At 38.6% G+C, this 15,769-nt stretch overlaps 1 protein-coding gene across 5 annotated transcripts in view; it reads left to right on the top strand.

The window, feature by feature from the left end:
- tenm1 (teneurin transmembrane protein 1) overlaps positions 1-15,714 on the top strand; it is a 188,229-nt gene extending 172,515 nt beyond the window's left edge. For all 5 annotated transcript variants that reach the window (XM_048187159.1, XM_048187160.1, XM_048187164.1 and 2 more), the window contains 7 exons: positions 229-401; positions 552-811; positions 3,591-3,881; positions 4,377-4,767; positions 5,873-7,093; positions 9,299-9,441; positions 12,854-15,714. In XM_048187159.1, coding sequence (XP_048043116.1) covers positions 229-401; positions 552-811; positions 3,591-3,881; positions 4,377-4,767; positions 5,873-7,093; positions 9,299-9,441; positions 12,854-13,615 — 3,241 coding nt within the window. In that variant the 3' untranslated portion in view covers positions 13,616-15,714. The remainder of the gene's footprint in view (positions 1-228; positions 402-551; positions 812-3,590; positions 3,882-4,376; positions 4,768-5,872; positions 7,094-9,298; positions 9,442-12,853) is intronic.
- The last annotated feature ends 55 nt before the right edge of the window (positions 15,715-15,769 follow it).

Genomic DNA, 15,769 nt, shown 5'->3' with positions numbered 1-15,769 from the left:
TTGTCATGAAAAACTAAATTATGGCACACGAAACCTCAACTACCGTTAAAAATGTCGTCAGGGAAAAATAAAATGAAAAAATGCATGATATGACCCCTTTAAACTCTTACATACACATGCATTTACACTCACTCATTTAAACTTTAATGCAGTCATTCTCTCTCTCACACACACACACACACACACACACACACACACCAGACTAACAGAAAATGTGTTCATGAGCAGGTATAACTCTGACGGACACCTCATCAACGTGACCTTGCCGACTGGAGAGGTCAGTAGTTTCCATGGAAACATGGAGAAAGCTGTCAGAGTGGAAGCCACTGCCTCGAACAGAGAAAACTTTATTATAATTACAAACCACTCTGCAGATAATACCATCTACACACTTCGACAAGGTGAGAGAGTGTATGTGTGTGTGTGAATATGCAAATCATTTTTTGTGATTGTCAAAAAGAACACTTAAACAAAATGGAAATTCTGTCTTCATTTCATGTAATAAATGTGTAATGCTTTTAAATCTTATATAGCTCTTTCTCTCTGTCCAGCTCACTCTGTTAGTGTGTACGGTGTTCGAGATGATGGCTCTCTGTGGGTGACATATGCCAGCGGGATGGACGTTACTCTCAGTACTGAACCAACCGTGTCATCGGGGCTGTTGCCAGGGGCATCGGCTGGCCTCGTCCATCCCACAGTCGGACGGTGCAACATCACATTGCCAGGGGAACCAGCTCACAGCCTGATAGAGTGGAGACAAAGACGTGAACAGGCCAAAGGGAATTACACAGCATATGAACGGAGACTGAGGGTAATAATGTGTTTTCTGTGTATTGTGACCAGGGTATAGTATCGTATGTGCTGAGGGTACAATGTGCTTTTCCATTCGAAATTTCCCAAGATGCGCAAGTGTGTCACACATTGTGAGGTGTTTGCAGAATGAGATAGTAAAGTTCCAAATCTTTGTTAATTTTATGATTACTCATACACTTAAAATGCAATAATTACCTCGTGTTCACCTTTGCGCTGAACAGTCGAGTTTATAACATACTAGCAGGTATTTTAGGTAATGTTAACAGTAGCAGTTATTGCATGATTGGATTCAAGTGAAGCTGTCAGAGTAAATGCAGCATTCATCATTGAGGTCAAGTCAGTGAAATTGCTAACTAAATGGAACCAAAAAAGATCCTGCTCTTGTTATTCATCCACTGCCACAGAGCTGAATTTTTTCTTCATTTATTAAAAAAGATTAATTTATTCCAGCTTTGGAACTGAACCCGGGTCATTTTAAATGAAGTTTACTAATCTTACCTCTGACACTGCATATTTCTGATAATAGTGCAACAGTGAGCTTTAATTAACACCATTGTGGATTAAGCATGATTTTTTTTGATACCCTACATTAAAGCTTTATTAATTTTAATATTATATATAGTTAAATAATGTTTGTTGTCTTCCTAAAAAGGTGTGGGGAAGCTCTGACAGAAGTAAAACACTGGCTATTGATTTTGTTAGTGATTTGACATGTGCTGTTGAAATATAAGTTTGGAAAGCAGTTTTGTCTTTCGGTCTTTCCCCATTCCAGTAATCTTACCTGACTGCTAATAGCTGCCCTGGACGTTACAGAGATGGCTACAGAGTAAAATGAGTTTCCTTACAGAGCCTTTAGTGTGGTAAAAATGAAAGAAACAGACTACATTACACACCATCTCTCCCTATATACCATATAACAGGCACTACACATTTTTTACTGCATTTCACACACTGTTCCAACTTCCTTTTAAAATAAACTTCATAAATATTTCTCTTCTCTGTTTTATGCTCTCTAATATTCACTGTTTCTTGGTTCAGTTTCACTTCTTTGTTGCAGTTTTGGTGTGCTTTACAGGCACTACAAATTACAATTGCAAGTGATAATTAATAGAAGTTAATATAAAATGTCATTCAGTAAATCTAATTTTTAGTAGGATTTACTGTACGATTTTTTTTATGTTTTTTTTTTTTTTTTTTTTTAAGAAGTCTCTTATGCTCACCAAGGTTGCATTTATTTGATTAAAAATACAGGGGGAAAATGGTAATATTGTGAAATATTTTAAAATGTAATTTATTCCTGTGATGGATTACTGCAGTCTTCAGTGTCACATGATCCTTCAGAAATCAAATATGCTGATTTGGTGCTTAAGAAACATTGCTTATTATTATCTATTGAGCTGCTTAATATTTTTGTGGAAACTGTGATACAGTTTTACATTCATACATTTGATGAAAAGAAAGTTCAAAAGAACAGCGTTTATTGGAAATGTAAATCTTTTTTTCTGTCACTTTTGATCAATTTAATGCATCCTTGCTAAAACCATTCATTTCTTTAAAAAAAAGAGCTTTTATACCGTAGTGTATACGATGGTCTATACTTACTTTTTACAAGCAGTTATAAAATCAAATTAAATCTGTAAACAAATGTCTTAAACATCTTTAATTACTTGTATGCATTGATGCCGATATCACTAATAATAATACATTTAGTAGGTTTATTTTAGAGAGAGAAACAAGAAGACAATGCCAGTTTCTCACTGTCACTCATATGGTGACAGAGAAAGAGACAATGAGCTGCCAGTATAGAGTGGTTCTTGAGCCTGACATTTTTTTTTTAATCTGACACAGCAGACAGTGCTTCATTCCATTCAAAGTCAGATGTGGATTATTCCAAGTTGGAAATTCTGACAGTATACAATACTTTCTGAATGGAAGACAGAATAAGTAGTCTGCCACTGTGCAGTATTATTAGGGCCAAACAGAATTGCATTTTACTTTGCGTTTCCAAATGTGATACAACCATGTTTTGCTTGTGTTTATAATTTGGTTTATTGTAATTATGCTCACAGAATTACTCTGGTCACAACGGGCATGTGTATGTAAGTACAATTCATTTAAAACTCAGGACCAGCTCAGCGAGCGGTCTGTTTTCTTTACTCAACTCTTCTCATTGCAGGGTTGTATAATGATACAGGGATCACTAAATTAATGTTATTGGCCTAATTCCACCCTGCATGCCTTATTTGCGGTGTTCCCATTTACTTTTAAGATATTTTTTACTGAATATTACATGCAAGGTCTCAGTTGGATGTTTTTCCCATTTGCCTAATTTCCAATTTGTTAGTGGACGCCACACCTCGCTGCTATAAAGGGCAGCCGGCTCAATTACTGATTCTAATATATTCAGCCAAATTCTAACAGGCATCTCTACAGGACATTATCTTTTTATGGGAGCAAAATCTTCTTGAAGGTCCAGACTCCGCGGTAGCCCCTTTCAGTGGGAGACGGCCAAACCGAGTCAACTGCATAGAGCTGGAATTTGATCTACGAATCACGGAGTGAAATCAGGAGCTTCAAACTGTTCCAGACTCATTGTCAATTCATTGATGTATATGCTGAATAATGTTGGTCATAACAGCAACCCTGTCTCCCTCTGTGCCCCTGAGAAAGAAATGTTCTTCTTTTATTGCCAATTTTATTGCACACATGTTTCTGTGTACTCTGATGTATTAAGATCATAAGTTTTACCTTCTTTCTCACCCTCTTCTCTCACTCAGGCTCACAACAGGAACGTGTTGTCTATAGACTATAGTCAAGAGAGTCGGGTTGGGAAGATCTACGATGACCATCGCAAGTTTACTCTGCGCGTTCAGTACGATGACAAGGGCAGGCCTGTGCTCTGGACCCCCAGTAAATACAATCAAGTGCGAGTATCGTACTCGAGCGAAGGTCTGGTCACCAGCATACAGAGAGGCAACTGGACCGAGCGCAGGGACTACGATAACGGGCGCATCATCACACGGACCTGGGCCAATGGGAAGATCTGGAGCTACACTTTTCTGGAGAAGGTGTGTACTGAATGTTTGAGAGATGGGGCTATAAAAAAAAAAAAAAAACTGCCTAGGTCATATTTGACCCCAAAATGAGAGAAAAAAAATATCTCATTCTCTTTACTGTAATGAAAAAAAAATACGTTATTTAAATTAGCAAAAAATATTAACAAGTATTTATTTTTAATTCATTTTATTGGTTTAATTTTCAGATTTGGTTTCATTTATACCATTTTTTAATGGACAGAGAAATACAAACCATTGAGAATAATGGGAGTCACATACACATACACACACAAAACAACGGCCAGATGCTTTATTGTTATAAGAGGTTTTTTTTTGTTTTGTTTTTTTTGAGCAAAATAACATTTCTGGTATTGTACGGATCGCTGCAGTAACACTGGCGAGAGGATTCAGCCATTAGTTTTGATTGCGTTGCGATAGGACCGGAAGTGTGATAAAGGTCTATAGTCTCTCTCTGACTTTTTTCTCTCTCTACTCTCTCTTCTACAGTCTGTCCAGCTGTTGTTACACAGTCAGCGGCGCTATACATTTGAGTATGATCAGACAGACTGTCTGCTGTCAGTCACCCTCCCCAGCATGGTGAGACACAGCCTGCAGACCTCTCTATCTGTGGGCTACTACCGAAACACCTACACCCCACCCGACTCACCCACCTCCTGCTTCACGCAAGACTACGCCCATGATGGGCGCCTGCTCCAGAGCCTGTACCTGGGCACAGGCAGGCATGTTATCTACAAATACAGCCGAGTGGCCCGGCTGGCTGAGATCCTCTATGATTCAACACTTGTTACCTTCACCTACGACGAGGCAACAGGTGCTGTTAAAACCATCCACTTGATGCATGAAGGATTCGTTTGCACCATCCGCTACAGACAGACAGGTAAGAGCAGCACATCGACAATGTGATTTGACAGACATGTACTGACAGACAGTAGGGCTGAGCGGTGTGAACAAAATCATATATCACAGTATGAGAAATTTTACATTATGGTATATATTTTCTGAACCAATCTGCTTTTAAGAAAAAAAACTGAACAAATGATTCCATAACAAATTATTTTTTTTACTATTTTTGTGTTTATATATTTATTTATTTTGTTTGTGAATCAAAAACAAACACCAATGTAGTCCAATACTCCTTTGAGTCCATTCTTTTTAGTGACTCAACAACATACAGTGATATCAGTGTAGTTTGATTCCCAAACAAATGACTCCTATGAGATCTATTTTAGTGAATCAAACTGTCTGGTTGTTTAGTTATGATTAAAATGATCTGATCATATGGTTAATAGAATTACAATTTCCCCCCCAATATTTATTTCTTATAAGAAACATTGAAACTGGAATTGTTAAATTCTTTATGATTCTCATTCTTATTCATGCTATAATTATTTTTACTGTAAATTTACCATAAAGTGGTTTCTTTTTTAATAACCATGAAGGGCCCTTTTTGATTACTCCTGCCATGCAAATATATCTACCGTAGTATATGCTGCATTTCTGCTGTCACATTTTATGTACTGTCATACCAGTCAGCCCTAATTTGCAGAAAGCCAGTTAATATGATTTTTCACACATTTATCAAGTTTTGCTGTAGCCAGTAACCAGGTGAAATGATCATTTAGCAGAGAGACAGGTAGCACCATGGCATCTTTGCACAAATAAACAGGTAAGGTGATAATCCCATGAGACAGAGAGACAAGATGGGTGAACAGTTGGACAGGTAAACAGGTTGTACTCTTGCACCAATAAACATACAGGCTGACATTTAATCTTCCTTTTGTCACTTTGCTTGCACTCCCCCCTGCTTGGCTGATCTAAAAGAGCTTTGAGTCACAATCAGTCGTCTGACAGTGGGGGAGTTCATCCAATCTCACACCGTGGCGAAGCAGACTCATGTTTTACCTCACCTCTGTGTGGCTCTCTGCTAACTTCTCATCTTATTTATTTCCTTTTCTCTTTCTCTCTCTATTTCTTGAATTCAGGTCCTCTGGTGAGTAGACAAATATATCGTTTCAGTGAAGAAGGATTGGTTAATGCTCGCTTCGACTACAGCTACAACAACTTCAGGGTCACCAGCATGCAAGCTATGATCAACGAAACGCCACTTCCAATTGACCTTTACCGCTACGTGGACGTGTCGGGACGAATTGAGCAGTTCGGGAAGTTCAGCGTTATCAACTACGACCTGAACCAAGTCATCACCACGCATGCCATGAAGCACACTAAAATCTTCAACCCAAACGGGCAAGTGATCGAGGTTCAGTACGAGATTCTAAAATCCATCGCCTACTGGATGACACTGCAGTACGACAGTATGGGACGTGTCACAAATTGCGATATTCGCATTGGTGTGGACAGCAACATCACGCGGTATGCGTACGAGTATGACGCAGATGGGCAGTTGCAGACAGTCGCCATAAATGACCGCCCACAGTGGCGTTACAGCTACGACCTAAACGGAAACATCAACTTACTGAGTCACGGTAACAGTGCCCGTTTGACACCGCTACGCTACGATCTCCGTGACCGGATCACGCGTCTTGGAGAGATCCAGTACCGCACCGATGAGGACGGGTTCTTGCGTCTCCGTGGTAATCTTCTCTTTGATTACGGTTCGAATGGACTGCTTTTGGGCGCCTATGACCGGGACAGCGGACAGAGGGTATGGTACCGTTACGATGGGCTTGGGAGGAGAGTGGCCAGCCGCTGTAGTGATGGAGCACAGCTGCAGTTCTTCTACGCTGATCTGACGGAACCGACGCGGGTGACGCACCTGTACAACCACAGTAGTGCGGAGATCACCTCCCTCTATTATGACCTTCAAGGACACCTCATCGCCATGGAGATGAGCAGCGGGGAGGAATTCTATATAGCATGTGACAATGCTGGAACTCCTCTTGCGGTTTTCAGTAGCCGTGGCCACGTGGTGAAGGAAGTTCGGTACACACCGTACGGAGACATTTACAGAGATTCCAACCCCACCTTTCCTCTTGTCTTCGGTTTTCAGGGTGGCCTCTATGACTCTTTCACACGGTTGGTGCATCTCGGTCGGCGCGACTATGACGTTGTAGCTGGAAGATGGACAACGCCAAATCACGAATTGTGGGCGGAGCTGAGTGTCAATCCCAAGCCATTTAATTTGTATGCATTTAGGAACAATTATCCTCTGGGAAACTTACAGGATGTAACCAGGTTCACAACAGGTAAGAAAGAAAGTCTGTGACCAATAAAGTTTCTTTGAATAAATTTGCTTAAGTTAAATAAAACAGAAATATAACTAATAGAGAATATTTTACCTAACTGGCTAGGCACTTAAACTTGGAAAGTCCAATATGATCAGATTCACTTGTACTTTGTGTAGAAATTAGAAGCAGGGGGCGATTGCCAGTCAGGTGAAACAAATGTCATGCTTTTGGTTTGGCTTTGTGAGCTGTGATTGTGCTTTTATGCCATTGACATTTCCCTAAGGGGAAATGAGCAGCCGAGAAAAAGCACATGGCAGAGCTGAGATTCATTAGTTAGAGCCAAAGCAACTTGCTGTAGACTAATTACTAGGACAGTCTCCCTCAAGCTAACTAGGGTCAAGTGTCTTGCTCAAGGCTACTTTGGCATTAGAAGATCTTCATAACCCTGGGGTCAGCTCCATTTTAGAGAGGCCCTACTGTTTTTAACTATTAAACTACCAGTGTACTGTTGATTGCAAAAGCGATGTACGAAACAAAAAGGTTTATTCAGTATGTAAATGCGTTTAATACATCAATCACATATGTCTCACTGAATCCAGGGGAATTCCTGACTCCTGACTATCACCTTCATAGCCGTACGCAGGATTTTAGAAATACAGAGGTTGTGATTACCTTGATACAAGTGTGCATTTTAAGACATCTGGAGAGCAAAAACAACAACCAAAAAATGCATAATAATTAGGGATGCACAATATATCGGTCACCATATCGGTATCGGCTGATATATGTTCATTTTAAATGTTATCGTTATCGGCCCAAAAAGAAAATTTGGCCGATATATTAAAGCCGATAAATAATGGATTATTTCCTTCAGCTGAGACACTTCAGATGAGCAGCGTCTGCCATTATAGTTTTGAATTGCTTGAAATATGATTGAAATCACTTCAAAAAGGAAAATACAGTGCAACGTACTGCGCAACATAATATAGGCTACATAAAATTATAATGAGAACATTATAATTGTGTGCTTTGGGACATGAGACTTTTGTTTTTGTAATAATGAGGCTGTCAAAAATTCTATAAAATTTTTTATTTAGATTTATCGGCCAGAATATCGGTTATCAGCTTTCAAATATAAAGAATTATCAGTTGTATCAGCCAAAATTTCCATATCAGTGCATCCCTAATAATAATAGCTTTAAAACCATGTGAGTGTTTTGCATTTTTGTTTGTCAGTGAAAAAAGTAAACAAGTAGTCATGAAAAATTGAATGAAAAGCAGCATTTGGGTTTGGAACGACAAACTTTAAAAAATGTAAATGATAACAGAATTTGGTCCCACTTTATATTAAGTGGCCTTAACTACTATGTACTTACATCAAAAAATAAGTACAATGTACTTATTTGGTTCATATTGAGTGGCAAAACACTTTTGCTGCTATTGAGGTGGGATACGGGTAAGGTTAGGGAAAGCTTTGGTGGTATGGGTAGGTTTAAGGGTAGGGGTAAAGTATAAGGGATGGGTCAACAGTGTAATTATAAATTTAATTACAGAAATTTATTACAGATGTAATTACATGCAGGTGCTTTTCAAATATAAGTACAATGTAAAAAACATGTATGTACACAATAAGTGCATTGTATCAAATGATTCATTTAAATGTAAGTACATAGTAGTTAAGGCCACTTAATATAAAGTGGGACCCAGAATTTTCATTGTTTTGTGAAATATCACTTTAAATTTTGAGCACTGACCAGTGGCATGGGCATTTCAATATACAAAGGATGCAAATACTTGCAGGTTTCATGCCAAAAAGAGAAAATTAAAGGAAGAAGGAGATGATAAAGATGATAGATAATTTTGCTAATAATATTTTCATTACAATAGGCTAAATGACTGTTCTATCCAAAATCTATTAACATACTTGTTAAAGCCACACATTTTATAATGGTTACCTTGTTTTACATTTTATGTTGTTTTAAAGATAGTTGAATTTACAGAAAGGCTGTCAGGAAAAGTTAAAATTTTTTAACAAAAGTTAAAATGCTAAAAAAAAAAAAAAAATTCACAATTTGCACACATTCTTAATCTTATGCCTAATATGCCGAAAGCTCCGGTTGAGGTGTTTACCATGCTGATCAGCAAGTTCTGAAAATGAACTTCAAACCTTAAGGCTTTCTGTATAAAATGGCTTTACAGTGTTTTGCATCTGTTTCTGTCCAGATATCAGTAGCTGGCTGCAGCTCTTTGGGTTCCAGCTTCATAATGTGGTTCCAGGGTTCTCCAAACCAAAGGTGGAGAACACAGAGCAAACATATGAGATGATGGCCACACAGATCCGCACACAAACTTGGGACACAAGCAAGGTAAGTTGAGGTTTACCACAGCATAACATTCACTGCCAACATAATTAGTCTATTTAGTCTAAATAGAGTGAATTATTAAGTGAATAGTTTACCTTAAAAAGGACATTTTCGTTTCTTTTTAATAACTTTTTGTTGTGTCATCATCATTTGTCAAGTTGTGATTTATTATGCAGAATAATAATAATAATAATAATAATAATAATATCGGTCCAAACTCTGGTGACGTACCTTTCTCTACCGAACAGGGTTGGAAATCGTAAGAAATTTTCCCGTTCCGGTTCTGCCTAACAGTTCCAATTCCAGTTCCATTCAAATTATTAAACAACCAATAAAAATAGTAGTAAGTGAAAAAAATGCACAATACTCAACTCAAACACTCCTTTTTTTTGTTTATTATACTTGTAAAATTAGTTTAACAGACTGCTAATCTCAACAAATTTGCTAATACTTTACAATAACTAAGGTTAACAAAGATTAAAGGTGCCCTTGAGTGATTTGAAAAAACATTTTAAATTGTTCCCTGATATCTACATAGAGGGTATGTGGCTTTTTTATGGCCGAAAATTGTCCAGATATGGTTTTACAGCTCCATTTATAACCCCACAAATAGCCCCTAGAATGAAAAGGTCTGTTTTTGCCTTATTTGGAAGGCTCATGAATAGTAATATGGTGCTCCGCTCTGATTGGCTGTTTCACTGTTCGGCTCCTTCCAGTAGCTCACACTGATAGCGAACAAATCTGTACTGTACGGCGTGAACGATGGAGAGTTTTGGTATTCAACCTTATATGTTTGAGCCTGTTTCTGACGAAGATGCAGATGTAGAGGAACAACCAATTTTGTTGCGATTGGCCATAGACGTTTCTGAGTGGTAAGTTAGTCTTTATTTTCAGTATGCACCTGCAAAACGTAACTGTTACGTCAATGGAACTAGCATATAGCGTTAACTTTACACTATAACTCATAACGTCAGTATTTGCAACTGTTTTTAGCATTGTAAAAAAAAATAATTGTAATAATGTGTCGCTGTATGGTTTTACAATGATAGCTTCTTCACTTTGCAATAACAACTCTAAACAACGAACGAAAATTTGTTTCTAATATATTGACATTACCGATATGATTTTAAATTTGATTTATTTAGCCAACCAAAGTAAAGCATAGAAGACATTCCAAAAAAGCAGTGTCATGTTTACTACTCAGCTGCCGTAGTGTGATTACGATTTAGCTATTAGTAACAAAAACTTACATCGTCTATAAATATCTTTTTCCACAGGTGTACGCATACAAGTCATACAAGTTCTCAAAAATAAAAATATTTGAAAAAAAGTGACTAAATGTCTTGTCAAATGACTATCGTTTCAGTTTGAACGGTGTAGAAAGTTAGCTAGAAGGATCGAGTATCTGTAGCTATCTGTAAGCAAATAAACTAACATAGTTAGCTTCGGTGTAATGTGTTGTTGGTTAAATATAGGTCAAATTATAATTATATCCGACAAAAGAGAATTGGCATATGTATCTACGGTTATGTTATAGATTTATATAACAAAGACAGTAATAAATTTTAACCTCACCGTTAATAGTAGTTACGTAAACTTTGCTATTTGTTACTGTACTAGCATCTTGCATTAGATCTAGACAACACTGGGTACATGGTCGTTAATGTTGTTAGCTCACTAAGAAACATTACATTTAATCAGAAATAGTTTCTACAGCCAAGATGTGGATAAAAGCACTACTTACTGCTTGCGGGAATATAGTTGGAATTACCCCTTTCTTCAGTGTCAAACGCTGAGCGAAGCCTGCTTAATATTGTCCCAGGTTAGAAAAGCTGTCTGTGGTGAAATGGGCAGAGCAAACTAACAACTTTGAGTTAAATTGTTCCGGTATCCGGTTATAGATAAACATCAGCCATGCCTTTTGACAGTTTTTTTCTGGAGGAAGACTATGAAAAGTTTTCACATCCCCTTCACAGCCTGGAACATAACATTTATTTCCATGATCTGCCATTTTCGCTGTTATCCTCGCTTGGCTTGTTTCTTCACTCTGCTTGCAGAACTTCCGATGATTCCGCTGGGCGGTTCCGCCTGGCCTGGATCATGAGCATATGCAAATATTGGGGGCGGAGTCCCCGACTGTTACGTAACAGTCGGTGTTATGTTGAGATTCGCCTGTTCTCCGGATGTATTTTAAACAAATGAGGTTTATATAAGAAGGAGGAAACAATGGGGTTTGAAACTCAGTGCATGTCTTTTCCATGTACTGAACTCTTGTTATTCAACTATGCTAAGGAAAATTCAATTTTTGATTCGAGGGCACCTTTAACAAATACAGTAACAAATGTATTGCTCATAGTTAGTTCATGTTACTACATTAACTAGTGTTAACAAATGAACACAACACAGATAAGATGCTTGAACACACATGCAAGATCCAGAGAGGTGAAACAGAATATTTTTGTAAGTTGGCTTCATAAAGTCTTTACTTGTTTCTGAAAGAATGATTCAGTGATAAGATTTTTAATAGTAAGTTGTTGCCACCTAGTGGTGTAACAATGCAATCGATACAGTCGTTATTTGAAGCACCTTTAAAAGTTGATTTATTCTATTTTGATCGGTAACGTAGACAACAGTATTTATATCTGAATAATAAACTTTTTTATACTTATGTGATAATTGGAATATTTGTAACAGAAATAATGATCCTGTGTGTTTGAAAAGATTGTTTGTAAAGCTGTTAGTATCTAAACATGGCAACTGCTCTCTAGATCAGTGACAGCATGGACGTAGTTTGAATGTCGTGATTTTATTTTTGTCAGAGGTTTAATATACACAGGCGAATCATCATTTAGGAATTAGATCATGTGGGTGATAAAATCAAAAATGCGATCTTTTAAAGATTAATCTTGCAGCTTTGTGCATGTCTCTCTCTCTCTTCATTGATATCTGAGTAGCGCGAGGGTTTTTCAGTGCATTCATTGCTATAATATTCATGAGGTGAGAGTCTCTATTAAAGGATACTTCACCCACCGCACTTCACACACCCAACACACCAGAACCGTTTTCGGAACTGAAACTTAGAAATTTTGCACGTTCCGGTACTTTTCAAAAGACAAAAGAACTTCCCAACCCTTCTACCTAACACAAAAGTGGTCATGAAAATGGGTCAGGATTGGGGCTGACAAGTTCCAGTATTTCCAAAAAGCACCATAAAAGAATCTTAAAAGTATTATGCAAGCAATATGATAGATAGCTCTTTGACGCATTCATGAAAGTGGCAGCAATATTCAATTCAACTAACAGACTTAATCCGGTCACGTGAGTTCATTTTTTGGTAAACTATTCCTTTGAGAGTTATTTTTGTGCACCAATCAAACAAGACTGATAATAACTATTTCATGACATCTCGCTACAGATCGTACTCGGCATCCAGTGTGACCTTCAAAAGCACTTGAAAAACTTTATTTCGTTGGATCGCCTCCCCATGACACCAGCCAATGGGAAAATCGGAGGTCGACAGGGCCGCAGGCCGATTTTCTCAGCCGTTTCTTCAATTTTCGGCAAAGGTGTGAAATTCGCTGTCCGTGATGGAGTGGTGGCGACTGAGATAATCGGCGTGGCAAGCGAGGACAGCCGTCGCGTGGCAGCTGTACTGAACGGTGCTATATACCTGCGAGGCCTCCATTTCACGGTGGAAGGGCGCGACACACACTATTTCACCAAGGCCGGCCCACTGGAGGCAGATTTGGGAGTGGCCGGCGGCGGTGCCGGAGGCGGAGTCAGAGTGTTGGAGAATGGGGTAAACGTCTCTGTGTCCCAGATAAGTGCTATGGTTGGAGGGGAAATGCGGCGATTCGCTGACATTGTGCTCCAGCAGGGGGCCCTTAGCTTTAACATTCGCTATGGAGCATCGCCGGAGGAAGAACGCACACGTGTGCTGGAGGCGGCGCGAATACGAGCTGTGCAAGGGGCATGGCTACGGGAGCAGAAGAGGGTCCTGGAGGGTGAGGGCGGAAGTTTGTCATGGACTGATAAAGAAAAGGATGAGCTTATTGCTGAGGGCCGTGTCTCAGGGTATGATGGGTTCTACGCTCTGCCTGTTGAACAACACCCCGAGCTAGCAGACAGCCCCTTCAACATTCATCTGATCAGACATGTGGAAACTGGTCGCAGGTAACAGCGGCACTTCAGCACACCTCTACACGCCAACACACCCCTTTATACACTCCAAGCTACCACATATCTCTTCAGCTTTTTTTAGAACTCCAACCAAACGAAGTGAGAAAGACTCTATTGCCTTTAAAATGTGACAAATGATGGTATTGATTTTGGTTTTGCATTCGTTGATGCACTCTTAGCAAGTTCAGATTCCTGTTTTTCGGTTTTGTTTCTTTCTAGTCTTTCTTGTTTTACAGTGGCTTAACCGTTCTTACTAAAGAACAAGCCTTGCTTGCCAATCTAAAGGCGCAGAGAACGATTCACCTGTGACTGTTCTAGACATACATTAAGGAGTCTTCATCTCTACACATGCTGATTCTCTCACTTGAGTGTGTACAGTAATCATCCAACTTTATGGGAATGTCAAGTCAAAACTGGTTATGGCATTAAATCTTGCAAACCTGAGGGGTTTCCTTGTGATTACGTTGAGTGCTGGTAAAAGTTTCAGAATTTTCAGTCGATTTGCATTCCAGGATTTGCATAGAAGGCTTTCAGGGCCTTCGCAGTTAAAATGACACCCGACGTCATTTGAACCCAACGTTTTAACAGCGCTCTGGAACCGTCAAATTCACAACTGTGTTCTAGAGTCCCGGAGAAGTATCGGACTCAAAAGTGTCACAAAACTTAACCCCTGGGCTGCAAGAGATTCACAGTGTTTGGAGTCTTGGCAAGAGCTCACCACCATCTTGTGTTGTTTCTGCTTAATCGGTGTTGACGAAGCTGAGAGAATTACGCCGCTGCTGTGGAAGACAAATCTGTTCCTTTTTGCTAAAACTGTACAGTTTGCTCTTTTTTTTTTTTTTTTTTCCCAATGTAGAAATTAAAAAAAAAATAAAAAATATGTATGTGGAAATTGTGCCTTCCTGGTCTGCTAGAAACGATCACCTGAAACGGGCTTAGACATATCGTACATAAACAACTTCAGTATTCATCACATGCCTTAGTTATATGCAATTATTTATTTTTTGATTATTTTATTTTTGTTTTTTATTTATTTATGTTTTTGGTGGGGAGGGGTTTGGCTAGCAGGAGCCAAAAACTTGAATGCTAATGCCTGCGAGGCGAATTCTTGTAAACATACCCCAGGATATAAACACAGTGGCATAAACATGTCCAGTTTACACTGAATATGCTGCTCTTTTTTTATTTACTCTCACGTGATTTCTCTCTTTTTCTGTTGCTTTTGATGTACACTTAATGTGAAACTCCCTTCACGTGTCTGTCATTTCGGTTTCTGAATGAGTGTCAAAGCTCCAACGTTTTGGATTTATCCTTTTCTGATCCCTCTCGAAACTAGTTGGAGGCCTGAGGAGGAAGATGTGTAAGGAAATGAAAGAATCACCTGCTGAAGAACGGTATTTTTGTCTTTTCCAAACTATTAAAGTCTGCAGCACTGTGGGTAGACGTTCTGTGTGTAGGACTCTTGATATGGACTTGTATATCATTAATGGACTATTGTAGACTGTTTATAGATTCTGGACTATTTATAAATGACACTCAAGAGAATTAGGAGTAAATGTATTTTCTTGTGAATTCTGTGGATATGCTGTACCATCAAGCTTTGTAATCTTAATCTGAGATATATATTTGCACTGAATATAAGGTGAAGAGATAAATGCATTAGACTGAATTTTTAGAGCGTGCAAATATTTAACAGATTTGTGCAAGAGTTGCTCTGAAGGCACGTTATGTTTCCGACACTTTGCAGATGTTCATTTCAATTGAAGTACGATTACGTTGCACGAAGAAAAAAATTGTGGCGAAAATATTTTCCTTTTTATCTTAGTTTGCATCTTTGTCATTATCACAATCATTGCTGAAGTGAAAAAAAAAGGAATATGTAATTTTTTTCATGATCAAATCATTTTCCTCTCTCAAAAGTCAAGTACTAAAAAAACTTCAGTGTCCTCTCTTTGGCCAAACAAGTTCCTGTGGTGTATATTTGGCTGATAGGCTTTATGTACACAGATTAATGCAGTTTGTTAAACGAGCCTCATTTAAAAACAAAGTACTTTGGGCAGTGGCCTTTTTATAAATAAAAATGCAAATTTAACCCTTTCTTCTGTGTTGCGACTATGTTTGAGTATTTGCACAGAACAGCTGAAGATCTTGT

This window comes from Megalobrama amblycephala, linkage group LG4 (assembly GCF_018812025.1).
Source record: "Megalobrama amblycephala isolate DHTTF-2021 linkage group LG4, ASM1881202v1, whole genome shotgun sequence".
NCBI classification, from domain to species: Eukaryota; Metazoa; Chordata; class Actinopteri; order Cypriniformes; family Xenocyprididae; genus Megalobrama; species Megalobrama amblycephala.
The sequence above is the reverse complement of the archived record's forward strand: the minus strand, read 5'-3'. Positions and strand labels throughout refer to the sequence as shown.